The 27,263-nt window shown below is 42.9% G+C and overlaps 1 protein-coding gene across 1 annotated transcript in view; it reads left to right on the top strand.

The window, feature by feature from the left end:
* Positions 1-27,263, top strand: part of LOC124804589 (lipopolysaccharide-induced tumor necrosis factor-alpha factor homolog) — a 112,171-nt gene that overhangs the window by 63,560 nt on the left and 21,348 nt on the right. The window contains exon 2 of the mRNA XM_047264780.1: positions 8,875-9,002. Coding sequence (XP_047120736.1) covers positions 8,876-9,002 — 127 coding nt within the window. The 5' untranslated portion in view covers position 8,875. The remainder of the gene's footprint in view (positions 1-8,874; positions 9,003-27,263) is intronic.

The following is a 27,263-nucleotide window of genomic DNA, read 5'->3' as shown; positions in this document are numbered from 1 at the left end:
GAAAAAAGTCAGTCCATAAGTTTAAGTAAACGCAGTCAACAATGCAATAAGAATTAGCTTAATTCTTCAAGGAATTCCTCGACAGAATAGAAGGAGTGATCCATGAGGAAACTCTTCAGTTTCGATTTGAAAGCGCATGGATTACTGCTAAGGTTTTTGAATTCGAGTAGTAGCTTATTGAAAATGGATGCAACAGTATACTGCACATCTTTCTGCACAAGAGTTAAGGAAGTCCGATCCAAATGCAGGTCTGATTTCTGGCGAGTATTAGCCGAGAGAAAACTGCTTATTCTTGGGAATAAGCTAATATTGTTAACAAGAAATGACAGTAAGGAATATTTATTTTGAGAGGTCAACGTCAAAATACCAGGACTCGTGAACAGGGGTCGACAAAAGGTTCGTGAACTTACACCACTTATTGCCCGAACCGCCCATTTCTGAGCCAAAAATATGCTTTTAGAATAGGAAGAGTTACCCCAAAATATAATAAAATACGACATAAGCGAATGAAAATAAGCAAAGTAGACTAATTTTCGGGTTGAACAATCACTCAGTTCTGGCACCGTTCGAATAGTAAAAATGGCAGTATTAAGTCTTTGAACAAGATCCTGAACGTGGGCTTTCCACGACAGCTCACTAGCTATCTCTGTACCTAGAAATTTGAACTGTTCAGTTTCGCTAATCATATGCCCATTCTGTGAAATTAAAACGTCAAGTTTTGTTGAATTGTTAGAAACTGTAAAAACGGAGTCTTACTGTGATTTAGAGTGAGTTTATTTTCTACAGACCATGAACTTAGGTCAAGTTCCGCACCATTTGAAACCGAGCCAGTGTTGCACACAATACCCTTTACTACCAAGCTAGTGTCATCAGCAAACAGAAATATTTTAGTTACCCATAATACTAGGGGGCATATCAAATGGTTCAAATGGCTCTGAGCACTATGGGACTCAACTGCTGTGGTCATAAGTCCCCTAGAACTTAGAACTACTTAAACCTAACTAACCTAAGGACATCACACACATCCATGCCCGAGGCAGGATTCGAACCTGCGACCGTAGCGGTCGTGCGGCTCCAGACTGTAGCGCCTTTAACCGCTCGGCCACTCCGGCCGGCAAGAGGGCGTATCATTTATATAAATAAGGAACAGGAAACAGGAGTGGCCCAACACTGATCCCTGGGGCACCCCCCCCCCTCTCCCCGTGACACAGTACCCCACTCAGACCCCAAGTCACAGCCGTTATCAACATTGTGAATAATGACCTTTTTCTGCCTGTTCTAAAGTAAGAGGTGAACCAATGTGAGCTACTCCCCGTATTCCGTTATGGTCCAACTTCTGGAGCAACACTGTGTGATCAACACAATCAAATGCCTTAGTTAATTCAAAAAATATGCCAAGCGTTCGAAAACTTTTGTTTATCCCATCCAGTACCTCACAGAGAAAAGAGAGTATAGCAATTTCAATTGTTAAACGACTTCTAAAGCCAAACTGTACATCTGATAGCAAATCGCGTGATATAAAGTGATCAATTATCCTTACATACACAACCTTTTCAATAACTTTTGCAAACACTGATTTAATAGAAACAGGTCTAAATTATCTGCATTATCCCTTTCTTCCTTTTTATAAAGCTACTGAGTACTTCAATCGCTCAGGAAACTGACCATTCCTGAAGGAAAAATTACAAATGTGGCAAAATACAGGGCTAACATGCGCAGCACAGTACTTTAATATTCTGCTAGACACTCCATCATAACAATGAGAGTCCTTATTGACTCGATCTCCCTCTTCTCTATATCACAGAGGAGTATTTCAGACATCAATCTCGGAAAGGCATTTGCCAAGAAAGTTATATGATTTTCTGTAGAAACCAAATTTTTGTTAAATTTACCTGCAATCCTCAGAAAATGATTGTTAGATACTGTATATATATCTGATTTATCAGTAACAGAAATATTTTTTGCTGCGAACTGACTTATTTCGTCGACCTTGTGCTGCTGACCAGACACTTCCTTCACAACTGACCATATGGTTTTAATTTTATCCTGTGAAATAGCTATTCTATTTACATACCACACACTCTTTGCCTTCCTAACAACATTTTTAAGCACCTTACAATACTGTCTGTAATGGGCTACTGTAGCTTGATTGTGACTACTTCTAAAATTTTGATATAATTCCCACTTCGTTCTACATGATATCCTTATCCCACTAGTCAGCCACCCGGGATGCCTATTACTGCTAGTACCCCGTTTAGAACGTTCTAATGGAAAGCAACTCTCAAAGAGCGTGAGAAATGTGTTAAGGAAAGCATTGTATTTATCATCTATGTTATTGGTACTATAAACATCCTGCCACTCTTGTTGCTTGACAAGGTTTAAACAACTCTTTATTGCTGTTGGATTAACTTTCCTACATAGTTTGTAATTAAATATGACATTTGTTTGAGTACAAAAGTCTTTTAGTGTTAAAATTTGTGCATCGTGGTCTGAAGGCCACTCACGCTTTTACTAACACAATGCGTCTAGTTATGAAGAATGAATAAAAATATTGTCTATGGCTGTGCTACTGTTTCCCTGCACCCTAGCTGGAAAAAATCCAGTTTGCATCAGATCAGATCATATGAATTTAGGAGTTCTACTAAAATCGTTTTTCTTGCACCATCGTATACAAAATTAATATTGAAGTCACCACATATAAATAATTTCTGGTATTTCCTACAAAGTGAATCAAGGACCCCCTGTAGCTTGAGGAGAAATGCTCTGAAATCAAGAGTGAGGGGACCTATAAACAACAACAGAAGTTTAGTTTCACTAAATTCAACTGCCCCTGCACAACATTCAAATATCTGTTAAGTGCAGTGTCGTGATATGTCTATGAACTCAAATGGAATACTGTTTTTTACATACATAGCCACTCCCCCACTCCACAAGGAACTCCTTGAGAAACAGCCAGCTGATCTTTATCCTGGTAAATTAAGCCTCTGAATTGTCCAATTATTTAAGTGGTGCTCTGATATACAAATAATTTCATAGTCAACATCTATAAGCAGTTCACTAACTTTATCTCTAATACCTCTTATATTTTGATGAAATGTGCTAACTCCTTCTCTTCTGGGAAACATTACATCCTCGAAAGGTGATCCCTTAGTTAGAGGGACTTCCTTTAAGCAGGTATAACTGTCAGCTGACTTCACTCTAAAAAAAAGTGCAGCTCTAACACCAACTACTACAGGAATTTTTCCATGAGTGATCCTCACTACCACCACCACCACCACCACCACCCACTACACTGTCACCTATAAACTTAGCCAGCCTCCCCTTTCCATACCTATTGAGGTGCAGGCCACACCTAGTGAAAGCCAATCTACTGCTGGACCCAACTGGCACCACTGAGATGTGACCCATGCCCTCTGTCATGAGCGCCCTCTCCAGCCCCATGTTAACGCGCCTAACAGCCGCATTAAGGTGAGGCTGATCATGACGCTGAAACAGTTGCACGAGATTCACATTAGTGCCACCAGTTTGAGTACCTATCTTTACGAGGTCACCACCTACATCATATTCCCCGTCCCTATCAAGACTGTTCCCTGCTCCACCCACTATCACTACCTGATCCTCCTTCGTAAAATTCCTACATAACTCCCTTATGCTGTCAGTCACTTGAGCCAACCCTGTACTTAAGCTTCACAATGCTGGAGACCTGGTACTCGCTCCCCAACACTTCCTGCAACTGCTGGCCCACACATCTACCATCAGCAGCAGAACCTTCTTCTTTCTGTTAAACTTTGCAACTGACCTAGGCCTCCTAACTGCTGAGGACTGCTGCGTGTTCCCTACATCTACAGCTACACGAGGCTACTCTCCACTCAGCTCTGACAGTTGGACAAATATATTGCATATAGGTAAAGTAAAACTGTCTGAATACCTCCTCTTCCTAGCTGCCTTCTTGCCAACTACCAGTTCCCATTCCCCACCACCCTTCACCCTCCTCAACCTCTCTAGTTCCTCCTTTGCGCGTTGTAACTGCACCTGAAGGGCACAGATCTTACGCTGCTTCTCCTCTATCAACTTATTTCTACTACAGATTCTGCATTCCCGGGAGAGGATCTCACTAAAATGGCCACTGGCTTCCCCACTGTATTACCCCCCAATGAAAATGCTTTGAATAAATCCCACACCGTAATCCACTACGTACAAACTTACGACAGAGTTCATACTTCTCACTCATGGTAAAATTTTACAGTTACTGAAAAAAACTATCTCTTGCATGGTCAAATGGTGGCGTCTGCAAAGTGTATACAATGCAAAATAAATGATTATGGAAAATTATTTACATTATATCTGGTTCCTAAGATTTTTTCAAAAAATAATTGTGTGTGTGCATAAAATTTTTGTTCACAAAAATGGATTGTCTTTAAGATGTTATAATATGCAGATTTAAAAGTGGAAACTTTTTTCTCTGAGATGCAACTCAATTACATTATGTCGTTGCGCATAGCTGCGTTTCTTCGAGAGGGCAGCCACATCTGTTACTTAAGTTCGCCGAAGCTCCTGTGTGTGTCAATACCTGTAATGCGCTGCTCAACACGGCGTCAACAAAAGGTGCGCGCGAGCAGTTCGTTTGTGTCCTGCTCAAGCCCAAGGGACAGGGACGACATCTACTCTGCCTGCTTCCTGAGAATTTCCTCGCGTCTGTCTGCAGCCTGTCTGCTTCTGTATCAGTCATAAGACGCAAATATCTGAGTAGCTCGCGAATACAGAAATATTTGAAACAGTCAGAATACTCACTGACGGAAAAAGATACCAACACCGAAAGATAATTAACTTAGACTAAATAAATTTCTGAAATGCACTCTTCCAGGCAATATACTTAAGTGACTAACATTGCAAGATCACTGGGTAATGTAAGAAAAAAGTGGTTCAAATGGCTCTGAGCACTATGGGACTTAACTGCTGAGGTCATCAGTCCCCTAGAACTTAGAACTACTTAAACCTAACTAACCTAAGGACATCACACACATCCATGCCCGAGGCAGGATTCGAACCTGCGACCGTAGCCGTCGCGCGGTTCCAGACTGTAGCGCCTAGAACCGCTCGGACACTCCGGCCGGCCAAGGTTATGTAAGAGCGAGATAGGGCATTGCAAATATGAAATGCTGGGAAGTTAATAATCTTTGTAATTGCCAGAATGTTCAATGCAAGCATGCAAACGTGTTGTGCAGGTACTGGATGTCAGGTTGTGGAATGGAGCTCCATTTCTGTTGCACTTCGTCAGTCAATACAAAGACGGTTAACACTGGTTGTGGACGACGTTGGATTTGTCGTCCGATGATGTACCACGTATGCTCGAAAGGAGAGAGATCTGGTAATCGAGCAGCCAAGGCAGCATGCCGACGCTTTAAAATGAGAGTCTGTATGTGGTCGAGCGATCTCCTAGTGGAAAACACCCCCAGGAAACATGTTCATGAAATGCAGAACAGTAGGTCGAATGACCAGAGTGACGTACAAATTTGCAGTCAGGGTGCGAGGGATAACTACGAGAGTGCTCGTGCTGTCATACGAAATCTCACCCTAGACCATAGCTCCCGCCATAGGTCCAGTGTGTCTAGCACGCACACAGGTTAGTTATAGGCCCTGCACTGGCCTCCTACTAACAGACGGCCGTCACTGGCACCGAGGTATAGCGCACTTTCATCAGAAAATACAACAGACCTTCAGCCTGCCCTTCAATGAGCTCTCATTTGACACCTTTGAAGCCGCAAATGGCGGTGATTTTGGGTCAGACGAATGCAAGCTACAGGGCATTTGGCTCGGAGCTGTCCATGAAGTAACCGATTTGTAACAGTTCATTGTGTCACTGTGGTGCCAACTGCTGCTGTAATGGTTGACGCAGCTGCAGTACTATGCGCCAGAGACATACGCTGAATACGACGAGCAGGCCGCTGTGGCCGAGCAGTTCTAGGCGCTTCAGTCCGGAAACGCGCTGCTGCTACGGTCGCAGGTTCGAATCCTGCCTCGGGGATGGATGCGTGTGATATCCTTAGGTTAGTTAGGTTTAAGTAGTTCTAAGTCTAGGGGACTGATGACCACAGATGTTAAGTCCCATAGTGCTCAGAGCCATTTGAACCATTTCAATATGACGGTTTTCCCTCTCGGCAGTGTCACTTGGCCGTCTGGAGCCCAGTCTCCTTGTAACCGTATATTCCCATGTCCATCGCTGCCACCAATCATGTACAGTGGCTACATTCCTGCAGTATCGCAGAAGGAACATCCATCCCCTCATAGCCCTACTACACGACTTCGTTCAAACTGAGTGAGGTGTTGAGAATGGCATCTTTGTCGCCTTAAAGGCATTCTTGACCGACATCAAGTCACCAGTCCGAACGGTACGTAACGCTCATGGCCGTTACAGCGTTTATTTAAAGCAAATGCGATTTGCATCCTTACAGTGGCACTACTAGCGGCACTTCTATGCGAATAGCGTGAAATTTGAATACACGTCATCTTTCAGATGTACAGACACGCCTACCAACTTCCGTTTATTTCGAATATCTCCTTCGTGTTGTTTCTGATTTTTTTTCCGTCAGTGTATAATCAAATAGGCAACTCAAGTAATGTGTCAGAACAGTTAAGTAGCTGACTGGTCAGAATATGGACTGCACTGCTGCAGAATGATACACCTATATTTCTCCAAAAATAGCAAAGCGTGTGCCCATTAATACCAGATGTCGGGTGGGAAACGCAGTAGCATGGCGACCAGGAGATGAACGGTCGCCAATCGTCTATCTTCGACCTCAGTTCCTACCTTTCAAAAACGTTTGGAGGGACGACTCAATACTCTTGCTAGTGTAAAAGATGATAACAGCGGTTATTTCGCGAAAGAAGAAAACAGTGGAATGCAGCAGAAACTTCCCGCTCTTGGCTTACGAAGTGCGCTTCAACAAATACAAGGTTCGTACTGGCCCGACGCAGTGTCTCCTCTGTTGGTCGGCTTCTTCGCTCCAAGAAAAGTGGGCGTGAAACATTCGATTGACTAAACAAACCTTTTGAAAACAAAAGCTGACGACTTTTTCACCGTGGGTGGGCAGTTTTGGGACGTCTTAACCTTTGATGTTCGTGCAGAAAAGGCAAAAATGTCCCGCTCAATTAATTTTTTGGGGACGACAGTGGCAGCAAAGCGTCTTCTGTCCTCAGTAAGGGCATATATTAGCTCTGCCCACAAATGCACGAGGCAGGCCGCGGCTCCACTTCCGCACAAACTGCCCATCTTCCTGGGTAGTCTTGTCTCTCCTAATAAGATTCACTGAGTGCTCTCTGTCGGCAAAGAGCAACCTGAGACCACACCGTTAGCGCACCTTGCCAGTGAGAAAAACGCAAAGTCTTGCAGGCTCACATGTCCAGTACTCTCATTAAAATAGTAACGTAGCTGTAGTAAAACAACATGAAACAATAGCACTTAGCAACTTGTGACAGTGATGTCACAACGAATACGTTTAAGTATCGCTAAATACTATTCTGTAATCATTATATACTAAGCTCATCTCTAGCAGATCAATGTTCGCAGAATGAGAACTTGGGATATGTGGGTGCGCCTTGATACAAACATTTCATTGGGTCAAATTCCATTACGCATGGCAATATGTAAATATCAAAGAGTGAAAAATTGTTGCTTAGGATGGATGTATCATCAACTAGCGCTTCATATCTCTGTTTTACTGTTTTGGAAGCTGCTCTGTGTATACTACTATGAATGAAATATCATTGGTTTTCGATTTGCAATCCAGATGTAAGTTCTCTTTTTCTACACCGGAGTATTCACCAGCTGTTGTTTCACCACTGGCAAGTTAAAATATAAGAAAAATCTTTGCGCTCAAAATTGATTCACCTTATTTAGTGCAGCAACCACGTTCTTTCGTGGAATGTTTTGATTACGGTTTCATTTTTGCCGTAATGTGTTACGCCCACGAGAGATGAGCATTATAAACCTACTCGCAAATCGTCGATAGTCGAATACCAACAAATTTAAAACGATCCAGGCATTAATAGGAATCTTTTTTTCCGCTCTTGCTTTTGATGGAGGTTTAACAAACTTGGTACCCACCTTGCACAAAGATTTCTCATTCGTAATTTTTAATGTGAAATGTTAGATTGCGTCTTTTTCTTTTACGTTTATGTATTTAACAATTTCGTGCATTGCAGCCACTGACCGTTCAGTAACATTTTGTACTCTTTCTCGGTGTTTTCATCTGTGGTCGTAGTTCCCAGCTGCCCTATGAGAAGAACTAAAATTTTTGAATTCAGCCTCCCATTACTTTACCTTCGCAACTGAGCAACATACCTAATCTTATTCTTGTGTATATGTATATTCTCCAGGTAAGCAGGCTGTCCGAGTAATTCCTATTACAGTTATTGATTTTTCAGCCAAATACCAGGCATCTCGTAGATGGGCAGAGAGAGTCACAATTGGAAATATTTGGGAGAGAATTTCCATTTCCGGTATTTGCCCAACGACCAAGTGAAATATCCCGAAAATCTCGATCTGACCTGGGGGAATAGAAACTATTTTTAATTTAATTCTGCGTCACTATGTCCAAGATAGCCTAGCGTGCGTGATGGTGTGTGTGTTTGTGTGGATATAGACACGTGTAGTGTGCTGTATCTGTCTCGCTGAAATATATGACCAACATAGTGAAACAAAATTTCGTATGTATCGAGACTTTTCCACATAGCCCTCGATGGCATGCTAAACGACGTGAAAACGATTGTCTAGCTCAGTGGCAGTTTAAGAGTACTGGATTGAGATTGTTCCTGTACTGGGCGTGTTCTGTTGCTGCAATGAATGCCATGTTGATATATCTTTGTGTGTTAAAGGATGTATTCATCGGCAGAAGACCACAAGCCGCAGCCGCAGCCGTTACACGGGGCTCTGCCGCCTGCCTACGGGGTTGGTGGCCCCTCCAGTTCGTCACCACACACAGCTGTTGTGTTTACCACAGCGTGTAAGTACAGCTTCGTAAGAACTCGGGTCACATCGGTGTGCCAACTAATTTTCATTATCTGTATAGGTGTGTGTGTGTGTGTGTGTGTGTGTGTGTGTGTGTGTGTGTGCTGGGAAGGGGGGGGGCAAATGAAATAATTCACTGATTTCATGTAATGTGAATTTAGTATACACCATACAGCTAAACCGTTAAACAACTTGTGCACCTATAGTGTGGGGTGGTGTGTTAGGCAGTCAGTGCCTCTATTGTGCTACAAACAGAAATAATTCATTAATACCGAAATTCCTAAATATGGGCCCAGTTTTATAGTTTCTGCTTTCTGTAAACAATTTCGTTCTTTGAATGTGGAAGAAGATATCATTTAGCTGGGAAGAAATTAGTCTAACTTTGCCGTAAGTCCATTTACGACCAGTGGTTCAGGTTCAGTGTAGGCTGCCATAGCAATCGGCCACAGATTAGCCTCTAATTATTATTGCTGTGTTACAACCACTGTGCATCACATGTTAAGGAAAAAAGAGAAACATAGTAACTTTGAAAAAGAAGGGGGCATTTGTTTAGCTTCTTTTTAGACTCCAATAATTTTACAAATAATTTGCGAATGTTTTTTTTCTTCATTTCCACAGTTCTGGAACAAATCCTTTCATGTGATCCATAAGAATTATTTTTCCAGCCCTCTCTTTAACATGGAGGAGTAGAGCATTTCTCAATATGAGGTGGTTTTTAAGTCTTCTTAAATCCTTGAATGACCTCTTAGAGGAGCTGATGATAAACTGTCATACTCAGAATGAGCTACTGGATAACTTCATAAAACATTTCGTCAGCCCTAGCATATTCAGGATGAAGTCTTCTTTCAGTAGAGAATACATTGCACCAGTCGTAATGATTCGCAACATTTCGAACTGTGCCTGAAGTCTGTCAGAGTCTTCAGTGTTCAGTGTGTTCTTCAAGCAACTCTACCAAAAATTTTTTGAAAAAATAGTCAGCGATCTTAAAATTTGATAAAATTAAATTTTAAAGCAGTCTTGATCGCAGTCATGTTAAAACATTTTTTTTGGAGTGAGTGACCGGTTTCGGCTCTGTGAAAGAGTCATCTTCAGACTCCAAAGCAGTGAATGGGCACTCCTAGATGAGTTCCGTCGACACTCGACACTCGTGTAACTCCAGAGCAGTTATATGAGCGTGGAGGGTCGACGGTCACTCACTCCAACAAAAAATGTTTTAACATGACAGCGATCAAGACTGTTTTAAATTTTAATTTTAAGTTTACCAAACGTCGTATAGCTGGAGCATACATTTGGTTGCATGTAACAAATGTGTCTTCTAGATGGGACAGTGACTTTAGATCTTCTAGACTGAACCATCAATCAGTTTCAATCAGAAGGAGATCAAAAGTTTCAAACACATCTTCCTTAAATCTTCGTTTATGATATAATTCTTCAGGAACAAGCCATGTTATTCGTGCTTCAAACCCACTGGTATTCTTCTTGGCAGTAAGGTTATATGGGATTTTCTAGTTGAGGTTCTTTGAATAATTTTTACTTTTCACTGACAGCATATCAGTTGCTTATAGGAAGTTTCTGGATTATTGCCTTCTGTTTGAAGCTCCTCCCCCAAAATTTGGCACACTAGATGGCGACTGTATAGTTCGCTCTACGATGCTCAGCCCCTCCAGCTCGATTTGTTTCAACCACTGTACAGATGTTTACACAAAAGTGATATTCGAAATTTGTTGCGAATAGTGAGAGAGCTTGTCCCCCATTAGCATTCTTTTTTTTTTTTCTTTATTGTAGTTCAATTCCCCATCGGGGCGGGCTGGCAGCAGCATATAAGCTGCTCTTCAGCCGAAAGACATAGAACAAACAATAGAAGACATTTAAAAAAACAAAGGAGAGAATATGGTGAACATAGATATAAAAAAGGGGAACATCATGGAAGGCAATAGACAAAAAACGGGGTGACCGTGAAATGGAGATTAAAAAACTGTTAAAACTGTTTAAAAGTAGCACACACAAAAAGCCACACACTGCGACAATTAAAAGAATGCAAGGCACAGTATGACTGGAGCATGAAAGGTATCGACGGATGGTGTAGCACATAACAAACACTGACGGCGAGCCTCAAGGCAGTACACAATTGCCGGCCACGGTGGTCTAGTGGTTCTAGGCGCACAGTCCGGAACCGCGGGACTGCTACGGTCGCAGGTTCGAATCCTGCCTCGGGCATGGATGTGTGTGATGTCCTTAGGTTAGTTAGGTTTAAGTAGTTCTAAGTTCTAGGGGACTGATGACCGCAGAAGTTGAGTCCCATAGTGCTCAGAGCTATTTTTGAAAGTACACAATTAAAATCACACCTCTTGACGCACAGGACAAACAGCACTAAACACAACACTGATGTGGCACACTGACGATGATCAAAACAGAGGATCTTCCAGGCGCAAGGAGATGAGGGAGACTGGAAGAAGGGAGGGAGGGGAAGAGATGGCGGAGATGAGCGGGGGCGCGCTGAAGAGGGCCAGGTAGGGAGGGATGTGGGAAGGAGAGGCAAGTATGGGGTGCAGGGTCACAGGGGGGGGGGGGAAGGAGGAAAATCCGCTCTGGGAGAAGGAGGGAAGAGGAAAAAAGGGAGCCCTGGGGAGGGGGGGGGGAACCCCCGGGGGGAACCCCACCCATTAGCATTCTTTCTTGTGGGGATTAAAAGGCGCAGACTATAAATCAGTCGAAGCGAAGGGAAGGACAGTACAAAATGTAGTTGGACTTGAAGTTTAACATTGCCTGACAGCTGATGATTGTTCCAAGGATACGATAGTTTGATTCCTTCATAATATGAATAAACCAAAATACTAATCGAATATTTGCTGATGTAAGCATAATTTTTATCACTTGGCTTTTCCATTAGATATTATGTACATCGATAACGGTAAATGAATTTCCCAATTTGACGACCCTCTCCATGTTCATAAGCATTTTCCACGCAACGTGTTTGTGTATAAGTATACAGGGTGGTCCATTGATCGTGACCGAGCCAAATATCTCACGAAATAAGCATAAAACGAAAAAACTACAAAGAACGAATCTCGTCTAGCTTCAAGGGGGAAACCAGATGGCGCTATGGTTGGCCCGCTAGATGGCGCTGCCATAGGTCAAACGGATATCAACTGCATTTTTTAAAATATAAACCCCACTTTTATTACATATTCGTGTAGTACGTAAAGAAATGTGAATGTTTTAGTTGGACCACTTTTTTCGCTTTGTGATAGATGGCGCCATAATAGTCACAATCATATGGCTCACAATTTTAGCCGAACGTTTGGTAACAGTTAGGTTTTTTAAATTAAAATACAGAAAGTAGGTACGTTTGCACATTTTATTTAGGTTTTTCCAATGTGATACATGTACCTTTGTAAACTTAGCATTTCTGAGAATGCATGCTGTTACAGCGTGATTACCTGTAAATACCACATTAATGCAATAAATACTCAAAATGATGTCCGTCAACCTCAATACATTTAGCAATACGTGTAACAGCATTCCTCTCAACAGCGAGTAGTTCGCCTTCCGTAATGTTCGCACATGCATTGACAATGCGCTGACGCATGTTGTCAGGCGTTGTCGATGGATCACGATAGCAAATATCCTTCAACTATCCCCACAGAAAGAAATCCGGGGACGTCAGATCCGGCGAATGTGCAGGCCATGGTATGGTGCTTCGACGACCAATCCACCTGTCATGAAATATGCTATTCAATACCGCTTCAACCGTACACAAGCTATGTGCCAGACATCCATCATGTTGGAAGTACATCGCCATTCTGTCACGCAGTGAAACATCTTCTAGTAACATCGTTAGTACATTACGTAGGAAATTAGTATACATTGCACCATTTAGATTGCCATCGATAAAATGGGGGCCAATTATCCCTCCTCCCACATGCCGCACCATACATTAACCCGCCAAGGTCGCTGATGTTCCACTTGTCACAGCCGTTGTGGATTTTCCGTTGCAATAGTGCATATTATGCCGGTTTACGTTACTGCTGTTGGTGAATGACGCTTCGTCGCTAAATAGAACGCATGCAAAAAATCTGTCATCGTCCCGTAATTTTTCTTGTGCCCAGTAGCAGAACCGTACACGACGTTCAAAGTCGTCGTCGTGGAATTCTTGGTGCATAGACACATGGTACGGGCGCAATCGATGTTGATGCAGCATTCGAAACTCCGACGTTTTTGAGATTCCCGGTTCTCGCACAATTTGTCTGCTACTGATGTGCGGGTTAGCCGCGACTGCAGCTAAAACACCTATGTGGGCATCGTCACTTGTTGCAGGTCGTGGTTGACGTTTTACATGTGGCTGAACACTTCCTAACGTAACTATCCAGAGAACGGTCCGGACATTTGGATGATGTCGTCCAGGATACCGAGCAGCATACATAGCACACGCCCGTTGGGCATTTTGATCACAATAGCCATACATCATCAAGAAATCGACATTTTCAGCAATTGGTAAACGATCCATTTTAACACGGGTAACGTATCACGAAGCAAATACCGTCCACACTGGCGGAATGTTACGTGATACCACGTACTTACACGTTTGTGACTATTACAGCGCCATCTATCACAAAGCGAAAAAAGTGGTCCAACTAAAACATTCACATTTCTTTACGTACTACACGAATATGTAATAAAAAATGTGGGTTCCTATTTTAAAAAAAAAACGTAGTTGGTATCCGTTTGACCTATGGCAGCGCCATCTAGCGGGCCAACCATAGCGCCATCTGGTTTCCCCCTTCAAGCTATACGAGTTTCGTTCTTTGTAGTTTTTTCGTTTGATGCTTATTTCGTGAGATATTTGGCCCAGTCACTATCAATGGATCAATCTGTATATGTGTGATAGGCGTCATTACATTGTGCTCTCACTATTTCTGAGGGGAGCATTCAGCATGCTGAAAAGGCAGCAAGAGTACTTGTTACTGCTAAACTTTGCTAAGGGCAGTCCACTCTCTGCACCTGTACATGGTGCATCTTTGCATTGAGTCTCCGTGTCATGTGTCATGTTTGAGACACCCAGTGGAAGACAATGTGTGACACCGACTTATCAGCTGCTAACCAGATGATACCTTTACGCCGGAGAATACGAATTACTAACATTCCGACGTTTCTTAGTTTCTAGTTATCCGCCCATACCTTTGAGCGCAAATGGGCATTATCGCCGCGGATTCGTGGCACTTCCGACCAGCCAGTTTTCAAAAAAAATGTTCAAATTTGTGTGAAATCTTATGGAACTTAACTGCTAAGGTCATCAGTCCCTAAGCTTACACACTACTTAACCTAAATTATCCTAAGGACAGACACACACACCCATGCCCGAGGGAGGATTCGAACCTCCGCCGGGACCAGCCGCACAGTCTATGACTGCAGCGCCTAAGACCGCTCGGCTAATCCCGCGCGGCCCAGCCAGTTTTGTGCAAGAGCTTTCCCTCGCGGTTGTGGCCTTCTTTGACGCGACAACTGCAACGGTATTCACCTAAATGGTGTACAAGAACAGTGGTTTGTTGGGATTTACCTTATACGAGGGCAGTTCAATAAGTAATGCAACACATTTTTTTTCTGAAACAGGGGTTGTTTTATTCAGCATTGAAATACACCAGGTTATTCCCCAATCTTTTAGCTACACAACACTATTTTTCAACGTAATTTCCATTCAATGCTACGGCCTTACGCCACCTTGAAATGAGGGCCTGTATGCCTGCACGGTACCATTCCACTGGTCGATGTCGGAGCCAACGTCGTACTGCATCAATAACTTCTTCATCATCCGCTTAGTGCCTCCCACGGATTGCGTCCTTCATTGGGCCAAACATATGGTAATCCGACGGTGCGGGATCGGGGCTGTAGGGTGCATGAGGAAGAACAGTCCACTGAAGTTTTGTGAGCTCCTCTCGGGTGCGAATACTTGTGTGAGGTCTTGCGTTGTCATGAAGAAGGAGAAGTTCGTTCAGATTTTTGTGCCTACGAACACGCTGAAGTCGTTTCTTCAATTTCTGAAGAGTAGCACAATACACTTCAGAGTTGATCGTTTGACCATGGGGAAGGACATCGAACAGAATAACCCCTTCACCGTCCCAGAAGACTGTAACCATGACTTTACCGGCTGAGGGTATGGCTTTAAACTTTTTCTTGGTAGGGGAGTGGGTGTGGCGCCACTCCATTGATTGCCGTTTTGTTTCAGGTTCGAAGTGATGAACCCATGTTTCATCGCCTGTAACAATCTTTGACAAGAAATTGTCACCCTCAGCCACATGACGAGCAAGCAATTCCGCACAGATGATTCTCCTTTGCTCTTTACGGTGTTCGGTTAGACAACGAGGGACCCATCGGCAACAAACCTTTGAATATCCCAACTGGTGAACAATTGTGACAGCACTACCAACAGAGATGTCAAGTTGAGCACTGAGTTGTTTGATGGTGATCCGTCGATCATCTCGAACGAGTGTGTTCGCACGCTCCGCCATTGCAGGAGTCACAGCTGTGCACGGCCGGCCCGCACGCGGGAGATCAGACAGTCTTGCTTGACCTTGCGCCGATGATGGCACACGCTTTGCCCAACGACTCACCGTGCTTTTGTCCACTGCCAGATCACCGTAGACATTCTGCAAGCGCCTATGAATATCTGAGATGCCCTGGTTTTCCGCCAAAAGAAACTCGATCACTGCCCGTTGTTTGCAACGCACATCCGTTACAGACGCCATTTTAACAGCTGCCACCTGTCGGAAGTCAATGAAACTATACGAGACGAAGCGGGAATGTTTGAAAATATTCCACAAGAAATTTCCGGTTTTTTCAACCAAAATTGGCCGAGAAAAAAAATGTGTTGCATTACTTATTGAACTGCCCTCGTAGATGGTAACATTGTTAAAAGGCCCAGATACAACGATGACATGTGTAGATGTCGGAATATTTTTAAAGTTTGGCATGTCTTAAAACACAGTGTTTTGCTGGATACCACTTGATAATCGCCTTGAACAGAAATTGCAGTAGTGAAAATTCATAACCTCAACAGTCAATGGCGATTATAGTGTCTTCCAAAAAGTGTTACGTGACTGTGAAACCCAGCCATGAGAACTGAAACGAACCGTTTTCTTTAATGCGACCTGCGTGACGTTCAAGCACACGGGCCACCTGTGTAGAACGGTTTGCAGAATTCCTAGCACGAATATTAAATCGCTAACTTCGGTATTCTGTAAGCGATTAGGACGTTACGTGTGGACAGCCTACCCTTTACATTCCACTTGTGCCACATATTGGCGTTTTGTTGTCCATTTGTAGAGTGTTTACACAACTGAGAATTTCAGATCGATTTAGTGATGACAGACTGGTCTGAAGCACAGCGAGAGGTCTATGTTGGATTGAAGGTGAGAGTCTGGATGTGAGTTGACGAAGCCAACTAAGGCAAATGTGAATTTTTCGTTATGAAGACAGACTGACGCAGCGCGAGTTTCAAGTTGGGTTATAAGCTGATAGCTTTAGTGGAAATAATATCATGTAACACCTTATGCAGTTGTTCGACTAATGCTTTATTTTGCGATTGGTTTCGGTAAAAGACCGTTATCTAACACTAACTTTTGTTAACAGCAAGAGCTAAAAAAAATATGTCAAAAATATAATACTCATAAATAATGTTCAACTATGCAGACACTCCACGTATTTACATCTGAATGAAAAAACATTTTATAAATATAGACTAGTTAGTCGAGTTCAGCTGCACTTCATTAACACATGTACATTGTGAGATTGCTCTGACGTTCCATGTGACTTTGTATCATGTGTGTATTGTCAATGTGTGAACTACTGTCGTCTAGCCAAGCACTATCAGTGCAGCTTTAATAGACCTGGCCTGAAAATGACCTTGGTAGTTCGAAACTAGTTGCCAGCTTAATAAAATGCAACTGTGACGGTATTACGATGAAGAATTTTTTACATTATTGCTCTGCTACACACCAACAAATAATCAGTAAGTGAAATCAAATTAAGCATACGTATCATCAAAACCAGCTGCAAATTAAATACATTTTGAAATAGAAGCTGCTGGAAACTAACACAAATTTACGTTTCCAAAACGGGTAAAACAGTTAAGACGTTGAACAAACTCAATTCATTTGCAAGTATCGCAAGTTCTATGGTAAAAGGCCTTCTGTTTCAAGGTAGACGACGGTATACAACAGAGCATGTATGGCTTAACTGTACTAATGTTATATAAATATATGAGATCCACATCGCAGTGGACAACGGCGCTCAGGCTGATGCCGTGTTCCTTGATTTCAGTAACGCATATGATACCGTCCCGCATTGCCGTTTATGAAAGAAATACGAGCTTACTGACTATCGGAGCAGACTTGCGATTGGATTCAATACTTTCTTGCACATTGTACTCAACACTTCGCTTTTAACCGAACAAAATCGACAGATGTAAAGGTAATATCCGGAACACCACAGGGAAGTATGATAAGACCGTTGCTGTTCACAATATATGTAAATGATCTAGTAGAAGGCGCCGGATGCTCTATAAGGCTATTTCCTGATGATGTAGCTGTCTATACAAAAGTAGCAAAGCCAGAAGATAGTAAGAATTTGCAGAACGACCTGCAGAAATTAATGAATAGTGCAGGCTCTGACAGTTGACCCTGAACATAAATAAATGTAACATATTGGGCAAACATAGGAAAAGAAATCCACTGCTGTACAGCTACACTACTGATGACAAACATCTGGAGACAGCGTCGGCAGTTAAATATCTAGGCGTAACTATCCAGAGCGACCTTAAGTGGAATGACCACATAAAACAGATAGTGGGAAAAGCAGACACCAGACTCATCTTCATCGGAAGAATCTCAAGGAAATGTAACTCATCCACGAAAGAAGTGTCTTATAAGGCGCTTGTTCACCCTACTCTTGAGTAATGTTCATCTATTTGGGATCTCCATGAGGTAGGACTGATAGAGGAGATAGAGAAAATTCATCGAAGAGCGACACGTTTCGTCACGTGATCGTTTAGTTGGCGAGAGAGCGTTACGGAAATGCTAAACAAACTCCACTGGCAGACGTTACAAGCGAGGCGTTTTGCATCACGGAGAGATTTACTATTGAAATTTCATGACAGAACTTTTCAGGGAAAGTCGGACAATATATTACTGCCCACGACATACATCAAGCGTATTGACCACGAGGAGGAAATTCGAGAAATTAGAGCCAGTACAGAGGCTTACCGACAATCATTCTTCCCACGCACTATTCTCCAGTGGAACAGGGATGAAGGGATCAGACAATTGTACCGAAAGTACCCTGCCCCTCACATCATGAGGTGGCTTGCGGAGTATAATGTAGATGTAGATCCAAATATTTATAAAAATATGTAGCATTTTACTCACCATAAAATTCCCTACCTGAAGAGTTTACAAATATATTTCAAATAGCTGCAGTATATTATACAGCACTTAAAGGAATTTAATGCCAAACGTTGACAGACGGTACATAAAACACAACCTCATATCTAACAACAACAACAAAACTACACAAAATAATGTGATTCTAAAAACAGTCACCTGACTGAAGTACCACCGAAAGCTACCATTTGTTCGTAGATACAGTAACCTCTAGGTACAAAAATCTCCCCTAAATAAAAAAAATAAGTGGATCTGAAGTTTTCCACATTACCAACCGAATACTAGTAATCAGGTTCCAGTCTTTCTACATAAATATTGGGTTTGAGAAAGTAGAAAACGCAGTTAGACGTTAAACAAAGAGAGTACACGGAGAATTTCGCCTATCACATTGTTTTCTTTCTGTTACTGACACTGTTACAGGTAAATTTTATAGTAATTTTCTAGTCCTTCATTACCCGCTCCCTTTGCAGATGTGCAAGCCGTTTGTAACTTGTAAGCCAAACTTCAACTATTTACTGACATGAGACTTGTGTGCCATACCTGAGCAGCAAACGGACACCATATGAAACACTGTAGGACCGTTTGTCTTTCGGTAAATCTGTCGATGTGTGATGACCATCTCTGTAATCTCTCATATCTTGTTGACAGAGTTTGGTTTCTCCACATCAAAATGTTTTCCATGCATAGGGGACTAGATCAGTCAATTACACTACGTATCTGATCCAAAATTATTGACTGTGCAGACACATGTAAATATTTTTTCTTCTACATAATTGTAGTCTTAATATTTAAACCCTGCTGGAAATTAATTTGGTATAACAGAGGTTACAAAGCTACAAACGGGCATTGTCCTCGTCGGAAATTCGCTGCTGGAGTAAAATGCGCAACATCTTCAAGGGCAGTGTTCAGTGGCACCTAGGTATAATATATGTATACTGTGGAGTTGTGATGTTAATGATAATTTTTCGTTCACCGACGATCCGAAGACCAACCCTTCGTGCACGTCGTGGAAGGCAGGCAACGCCGCCAAGTACGGGATGGCCTACAGGAATGAATTATGCTGTGAACGCCCTGTAGTAACTCCGAAAAGTGGCAGCTAACGGCTCTCAGGCAAAGGCTGCCGTCAATGGATCAAAAAAAAAAGCTTTCAACAATGGAACGAGCCTCAGAAAGGATAAATTTAAAAGTCAACGACCCGGTAAGGCAAACGGACTACGAATTGTAACTTTGAACATTGGAACATTGACAGGAAGGACAGAGGAGATAGTGGATATGACGGAAAGGAGAATGCTGGGTATGTTAGGCATGGTAGGGACAAGATGGAAAGGAGAAAGCTGTAGGGGGCTGAGGGAAAGTTGCAGATTGTATTGGGGTGGAAAGCAAGAAGGAAAACAAAAGGGAGTGGGACTTGTTGTGAGCGATGGTCTAAAAGAAGAGATACAGAGGATAAGCGATAGGATAATGAAAATCAGAATATGACAAAGGGAAGAAGTATGGAACTGTTTCAGAGGGCTAGTTGAATGGACAAAAGTTAATAGTCCTAGGAGAGCTGAGTGCACATACGGGGACTGAACACAAGGGTATGAAAATGTTCTGGGAACAGAAGGATTGGGAAGCAGAAATGGAGAAGGAAAGAGATTGCTGGAATTCTGCAAGGGAAATGGTTCAGTGATAGGTAACACCTAGTTTCGGAAGAAAGAGAACCAAGAAGTGACGTGGTACAGCAGGAATCTAGCACAGAAATCTTTGATGGGTTAAATGCTCTATGATTGGGAAACGAAGAGGACTGTAACGGATATAAAGGTGCTACCATCTTAGCTACCATCTGAAACATTGGATATTGACCACCAGCTATTGCTGATGAGCAAGAGATTCATGAAGGAATGGAAGAAGACAAAGAATCAGGAAAGGATACTTCGAGTGTGGAAACTGAAGGAAAAGGAAGTCAAGGAGACTACCAGGAGGTTATAAGGGAAAGATTACCAAAGGATGAACAAAAAAACAGGAGAGGAGGAATGAGACAGTATAAAAGAGGTAAGGTGGAAGTGGCAGTAGCTGTATGCGGAAGAACAAGTGGTAGAAAACGGTGGAAGGAGACGCCATGGTGAAACGAAAGACTCAAGGGGGTAGTGGGAAGGAAGAACAAGACATTCAGACAGTGGCTTCATGTAAAGGAGCGAATTAGCAAAGGAGGGAAAAATAATAAAGAAGAAGAAACAAATAAATAAAATAGTGGCTGAGAGAGAAGAAAGTGGGTGGTAGAATGGGCAAAGATGATGGAGGAAGATGCCAGAGGAAGTAAGAAAGTACTATATGGAATGGTCAAAAGTAAGAGGAGAGGCTTGAGAAAGGGTGCAGCAATGAGAGATAAAATGGGAAAGACGTTAGTAACAAACAGACGCTGATGATACTGTGGAAGAAGTACTTTGAGCACTTACTAAATCCGACCTCTAGACTTGGAGATGAGGATAATAGACTAAAGGGGGTCGAAGTAATCTGTTTGAAGAGGGGAGGCGGGTGAGGACCTGACATGAAAAGAAATGTAAATGGCATTGGACAACATGAAAGGGGGAAAAGCACAATCTATGAACGAAGGGGAGGCTGGGACACAGTGACTGTATCGCCTGATAACGGTGGTGTGATATGAAAAGAAGACTCCAGAAGATTGGAAGACAGTTCTAATAGTGCCTATATTCAAGAAGTGGAGCAGGGAGGATTATAGACATTACGAATGGTTCAAATGGCTCTAAGGACCATGGTATTTAACATCTGAGGTCATCAGTCGCCTAGAACTTAGATCTAATTAAACCTAACTAACCTAAGGACATCACACACATTCATGCCCGACGCAGGATTAGAACCTGCAACTGTAGCAGGCGCGCGGTTCCGGACTGAAGCGCCTAGAACCGCTCGGCCACAACGGCCGACGTAGACATTACAGGGCAGTCACACTGATACCACACTGCGCCAAGGTACGCGGAAAGATCTTGGAGCAGCAGAATTTGAACATCAGGAATAATTTGAGAGAAGAACGGCATGGCTTCAGACCTGGATAATCAGCTTTTGACCACATGTTTGCAGTGAGGCAGCTCCAGGAGCGCCACTACGGTTTAGGGAAAAACCTTGTGATGGTCTTTCTTGATACAGAAAAGGCACCTGATAGTGTCTGTAGAAGACAGGTCAGGAAATCACTACAAAAGAAAGAAGTGGAAAAGAGACAACAAGCAGGGAGAAGGAGATGTACTGTGCAAGTCTGAGTTGTGTGAAAGTGGGAAATGAAAGAACGTATTGGTTCCAGCACATAAATGGTATGAAACAGGGTAGTGCATTGTCACCTCTGCTCTTCATTGTGGTATTAGATAAGACCAGTGTGTCAGAAAAAACGAGAAAATGAAAGCAGTGACCTTGTTCAAAAAATGTTCAAATGTGTGTGAAATCTTATGAGACTTAACTGCTAAGGTCATCAGTCCTTAAGCTTACATACTACTTAACCTGAATTAACCTAAGGACAAACACACACACTCATGCCCGAGGAAGGACTCGAACCTCTGCCGGGACCAGCCGCACAGTCCATGACTGCAACGCCCAAGACCGCTCGGCTAATCCCGCGCGTCGCAGTGACCTTCGTAGTAATTTTATGATCTGGGGAAACAGGGAGGATGAGATTCAGAAATACCAGGATGCCCGGGAAGAAACTCTGCGACAGTATAGAAGGAAATTTAACGTAAACAAATGTGAGATCCCGGTTACAACTATAAAGAAATATAGGCCATCTAGCATAATATGAAGTGGAGGTGAACAAATGAAGAAGGTGGAAAGTGTCAGCTACTTGGGAAGTGTGACAGAGGAAAATAGAAGAAATGAGAAAGAGATCAGTGAAAGTGGCAGACAGGCAGAAGCATTCCTGCAAACTGTAAGGAGATTAGTTTGGAAGAAAGTTGTGTAACAAAAAAGAAAAGAGATAATGTATGGACACTACCACATCCCAGTATGGATCTGTATCTGAAACGTGGGCAATGAAGAACAGGGGTATAATTACATTACAGGCATATCAAAGGAAGTTCCTCTTAAGTAGGACAGGAGTTAGGAGTGACAAGGAGAGATAGGATGAGGAATGAAAGGGCAAGGGAAATAATGAAAGAGGAGTCCTTGCAGAGCAGGATAGAAACGCGTAGGCTAAGGTGGCGTGGGCACTTAAAGAGAATGGAAAGCAAGAGGATTTCCAAGAAGGTACCTGAAATTGAGATGCGAAGGAAACGACGAAAAGGAAACCCAAGGGATTGATGGCTGAAAGGTGTGGAGGAGTGTGGGGGAAAAGAGTCTGAACCAGAGTGAACACAGAAAGTTGGTGGGAAAACAGGATTTGAAGGCGAGGCTTACGTTCCAAACAAATCTAGCCTGGGGCTGGAACTTGTTCAATATGATTATTATGATCGGCGACCATATGGCGCTGAGGAGGCATGTCTGTTTTGACTCTGTATACAGTAACTGTGCTGAGTTTAGAGATACACATTGTTTGCAACGTTCTTTCTAGGGTACAACCATGCCTATCCCTCCCTCCCTCCCCCCCCCGCTCCCCCTCTCCCCCACGTTGACGAGCACGTACACGTGTTGAACAACTCCAATCATTTGAACGGGGTCGCATTGCGCGTCCTGAGACATGTGGATGGACGTGTCGACGGACTCCTGCATATGCTGCGCGACGTGTACCGGTGGTGCTTTCCTGGTTTCATCAGTGTTCTGTGGAACATTTTCACATCTATAGACCAGGTTATGCACGTCCACGCAATTCAGAGAAATGTGAAGATCGATTCATTATGTGAGCAGCGGTGTCCGATCGTACATCATCCAGGGACGAAATCTGGGCACATGTTGCATCTACTGTCTACCCAAGAACCATTGGAAGCCGTCTGTTTACGGCAGGACTAAGAATTGGTGCTCCCTGGCAAGGCTACCACTGACACCACGACACCACCAAGCATAGCTACTCCAGTGTCATGAAAGAGTCAGCTCGAGAACAGAATGGCGTTCTGTTGCCATCAGTGCTGAGAGTAGTTTTTGACTTCATGCGAGTGATGGGCGTACACGTGTATAGTGTAGGCCTGGTGAACCACCTACTCCGAAGTCCACGGCACACAGGTCTCTTTCCAGGCTTCGTTGTGTACGGGCCATTAGTTTCAACTCGCGGACACATATGGTGTTTCCGCAGTGTTCAAACAACTAGTGTCCGTTACATTCCACAGACTGTTATCGCCGTACTACTGTCATTTCTTCCAAAGGAAGGTGAAATGCTTTTTCAGCAGGCCAATGCACGTCGCAATACAGCTGATAAGACGCATTGTGCTTTTCGTGATGGAGAACAAAAGACTATGGGCAGCGAGATCAACAGCTCTCTTGCCAATTGAACACGTATGGGAGATGGAAGCGTTCTCGATAACCTGCAAGAACCATTGCAAAATTGCACAAAAGGGGAAGAGGCGTGGGTCATCCTATCGCAGGATGCCATTCGGCACCTTTATGGTCATTGACACCTGAGAATACTTGCCTGTGTTGCCGCCAGAGGGGGGTAAACTGTATGCTGATGTGACTTTTTGGAAACCGCTTATTGAGACGTGTGTGCCATTTGGTCTGAATTTATTCTCTTATACTTCTACAAAGATGAATTACGTGTAAGATCTCTTGTCAATAAAATAATGTTGCCTTTGACAGCGTTGCATTTTTCCTACAGTGTACCACTTACAAAAATCCTCGCTAAATTAACTATGATCAACGCTTGTATCAGTATCGTTCTGTAGTTACAATGAAACCATCGACAGATTAAAGCAACACAGCTGGGCAAGAAATGAGGGTGACGAATAAAACTTATTCTTGTGTAGCGGCACAGTCATTGAACACATTCATATTGCTCACCCAAGAACAATACTATGATTGCACCTTCAAATTTTGTGTCATTGGCTGCACAGAATGCGATTTCAGATTACGAATACTTTTTTCTGTAGGTAGGTTGGGGGATCACCATCCCTTCCTCCTGCTCGATATGCTCTTTCAAATCTTTACATCTATTTGTATAGTTACTACAACATACGTGTATTTACATTTGGAACCTTAGTGTTCATGTCGGCCGCGGTGACCGAGCGGTTCTGGGCGCTTCAGTACGGAACCGCGCGACTATTCGAATCCTGCCTCAGGCATGGATGTGTGTGATGTCCTTAGGTTAATTATGTTTAAGTAGTTCTAGGGGACTGATGACCTCAGATGTTAGGTCCCATAGTGCTCAGAGCCATTTGAATCATTTGAACCTTAGTGTTCGTATAGTTTCTGACCCTCCCCCACACAATACTTTCCTTAATCACCAAATTAATTATTCCGTAATGCCTCAAAATGCGTCCTATCGACTCATATAGCTCACTTCTCGCCGATTCAAAAAATAAACAAATAAATAAATAAATAAATAAAATAAAAGGTTCAAATGGCTCTGAGCACTATGGGACTTAACATCTGAGGTCATAAGTCCTCTAGAACTTATAACTACTTAAACCTAACTAACCTAAGGACTTTACACACATCCATGCCCTAGGTAGGATTCGAACCTGCGGCCGTAAAGGTCGCGTGGCTCACCGATTCGATTCAGTGTGTAGTTACGCCTCCGTCTCGGAGTTCCTGGTGCATCGCTTGAAGTCTGACTCGCGGTCGTAGCCGTGCAAGACAAATTACGTGAGATAGTGCTGCTAAGGTTAAGTAGGAAACTTTTATTGGCGGATCGGGATTAATTCACTGTGCTGCTGCCTAACCAAATAATCGTCCAAAGAATCTAAAGTTGGGCTTTGATCCGCAGCACAGGGCTATCTTGCTCCAAAACCATTATTAATGCCCTATATCTCTCACAGTAAATTAGGAAAGACTGCGGAGTAAAAGCAGTCGGTTGGATAACGTACAACTCTAACATTCAGTGCACCGCCTCCATCTGTTTCCTTGCAAATTCTACCGACAATTTCCGTCAGGACACAACAGGGTAAGTGAGAATGCCAGAAATAAAAGTTAGTTAATACCGTCTTCGGCTAACCAACGATTCCATGTACTGCTTTGCGGTCTTTACCTGCTGGACACGTGCACACTCACTAAACTAGAACACTCGTTTAGCAAATGGGAAAGATGGCTAAGCAGAATTCGATGTCCATGTTTAGGAATTATTCTAGCCTTTCAGTCTCAGAAAATTGGCTTTTTTGATAGTGAAAGATCACTAACCCCAATTTCAGAAAAATAACATTATTATGAAATACCACCTCCATCAGATAAGGCACACGAATTATCTCGTACTCCCAGGAGAGCTACCATTAGACTCCTGGCGTCAGGAGCTCCAAGCAGCTCCATATCTTTCTTTTGATTTATTTAGACTTTTGCAGCGAATTACTTTGACGAACAGATTGCCAGAGTTCCAGCTGGTAATTTTCTTTCCCCACTGATAGCACTTCTCTTGAAACAGCTGCTTGCTGCCATGAAGTGTCAAAAGTTTGTTTACAGCAGCAACTGGAAGACACCTGTATTAATGGGAAAGTCACTCTCATCAAGCCGGCCTCTTAAGATGGAACAGTGGAAATGGCAACCCCTTAGTTTCAGAATGGACAAAGGTATATCTACGAGGTGCCACAAGCCGGCACTTGTGTCTCTCATAACCGCAATAACACAAGCTCCACACTACACACTACGCCCAAGGGTAGAGGAAAATTCAACACAAAGGGATCTCCTTACTCGCTAGGTCGTATGATGGATTTTTTCCCGGCAATTAGAATTCAGCGTGAGAAAATGTAAGATGTAGACTGTGTTGAGCAATCGATGGTCAACAAGAGGGATACCAGTGAGGCAGTCTTGATCTAGTCGATGCACTCTTTTTCACGGGAATTTGTACGTTCACGATACTGGGGTACGGTACATACGAAGGATTGACTACAGCTCCTATCAACATTCATTCCCCATTGTTTTTGTAATATTCTCCTCCATTTCCACCGTAAAACGTGTATCATGACGTTAAAATTGTATCAACGCAATCTAAAACGCCTAAGTTTTTTCTATGATATAGAATTACAATTCTGTCAGTACTCATCTCCCTGGCTAAATAGCTAGCGCTAAAACCCAATTCATAAATCGAAAAAAAAAAAAAAAAAATACCAAGAGGACGACCCACTGCGCTACCGTGAGTGATATGTTGAAACGTTTCTTTCAAGTTTCCTCGGAAATCCTACTCGTACCTGCACTGTAGGGCGTCTTAGCGATATGTGGCGCATAAGACAGTTCAAACGACGTGTTTCCCTGAAGATTTAGTCAGTTTCTAGGTCACGAAGTCCACTTACTTCTGACTTCATTTAGTTAAACGCTGTAAAACAGCAACTCTGCCAAAAGAGTTTGAAAGACTCCTAGGCCTTTTTATATTTAATCTGCGTACGCAGCAGATATGATATCTGTATCAGTGCCCTGAAAATATTATCCTTCGTATACAAAAATGTGGCACATAAATGAATATTAACGTAACTTCTCTTCAATTTATGTAGGAGATTTTGAACAAACATTTAAATAATACATTATTATGACCAGTACAGCTAAGCCTGGTAACACAACTTGGAACTGTACTTCATCTTCCCTTACAGTGATGGAGCGTGCGATGGAGAAGTAAACGCAACGTCGTATAGTCTCGCGCCTACTTGTTTAAAGCGCTAGTCGCAGTTGTCGCTCTCAGCCTGTTCAGAATCAGCACGTGTCTCAGTAGTTCAAACCTACTTTATACTTTGCTGTAGAATGCATACAATCTACCGATGCCAGATTATCTG

Source organism: Schistocerca piceifrons, chromosome 1 (assembly GCF_021461385.2).
Source record: "Schistocerca piceifrons isolate TAMUIC-IGC-003096 chromosome 1, iqSchPice1.1, whole genome shotgun sequence".
Taxonomy (NCBI): Eukaryota; Metazoa; Arthropoda; class Insecta; order Orthoptera; family Acrididae; genus Schistocerca; species Schistocerca piceifrons.
This window is presented reverse-complemented; position numbering and strand designations above follow the sequence as displayed.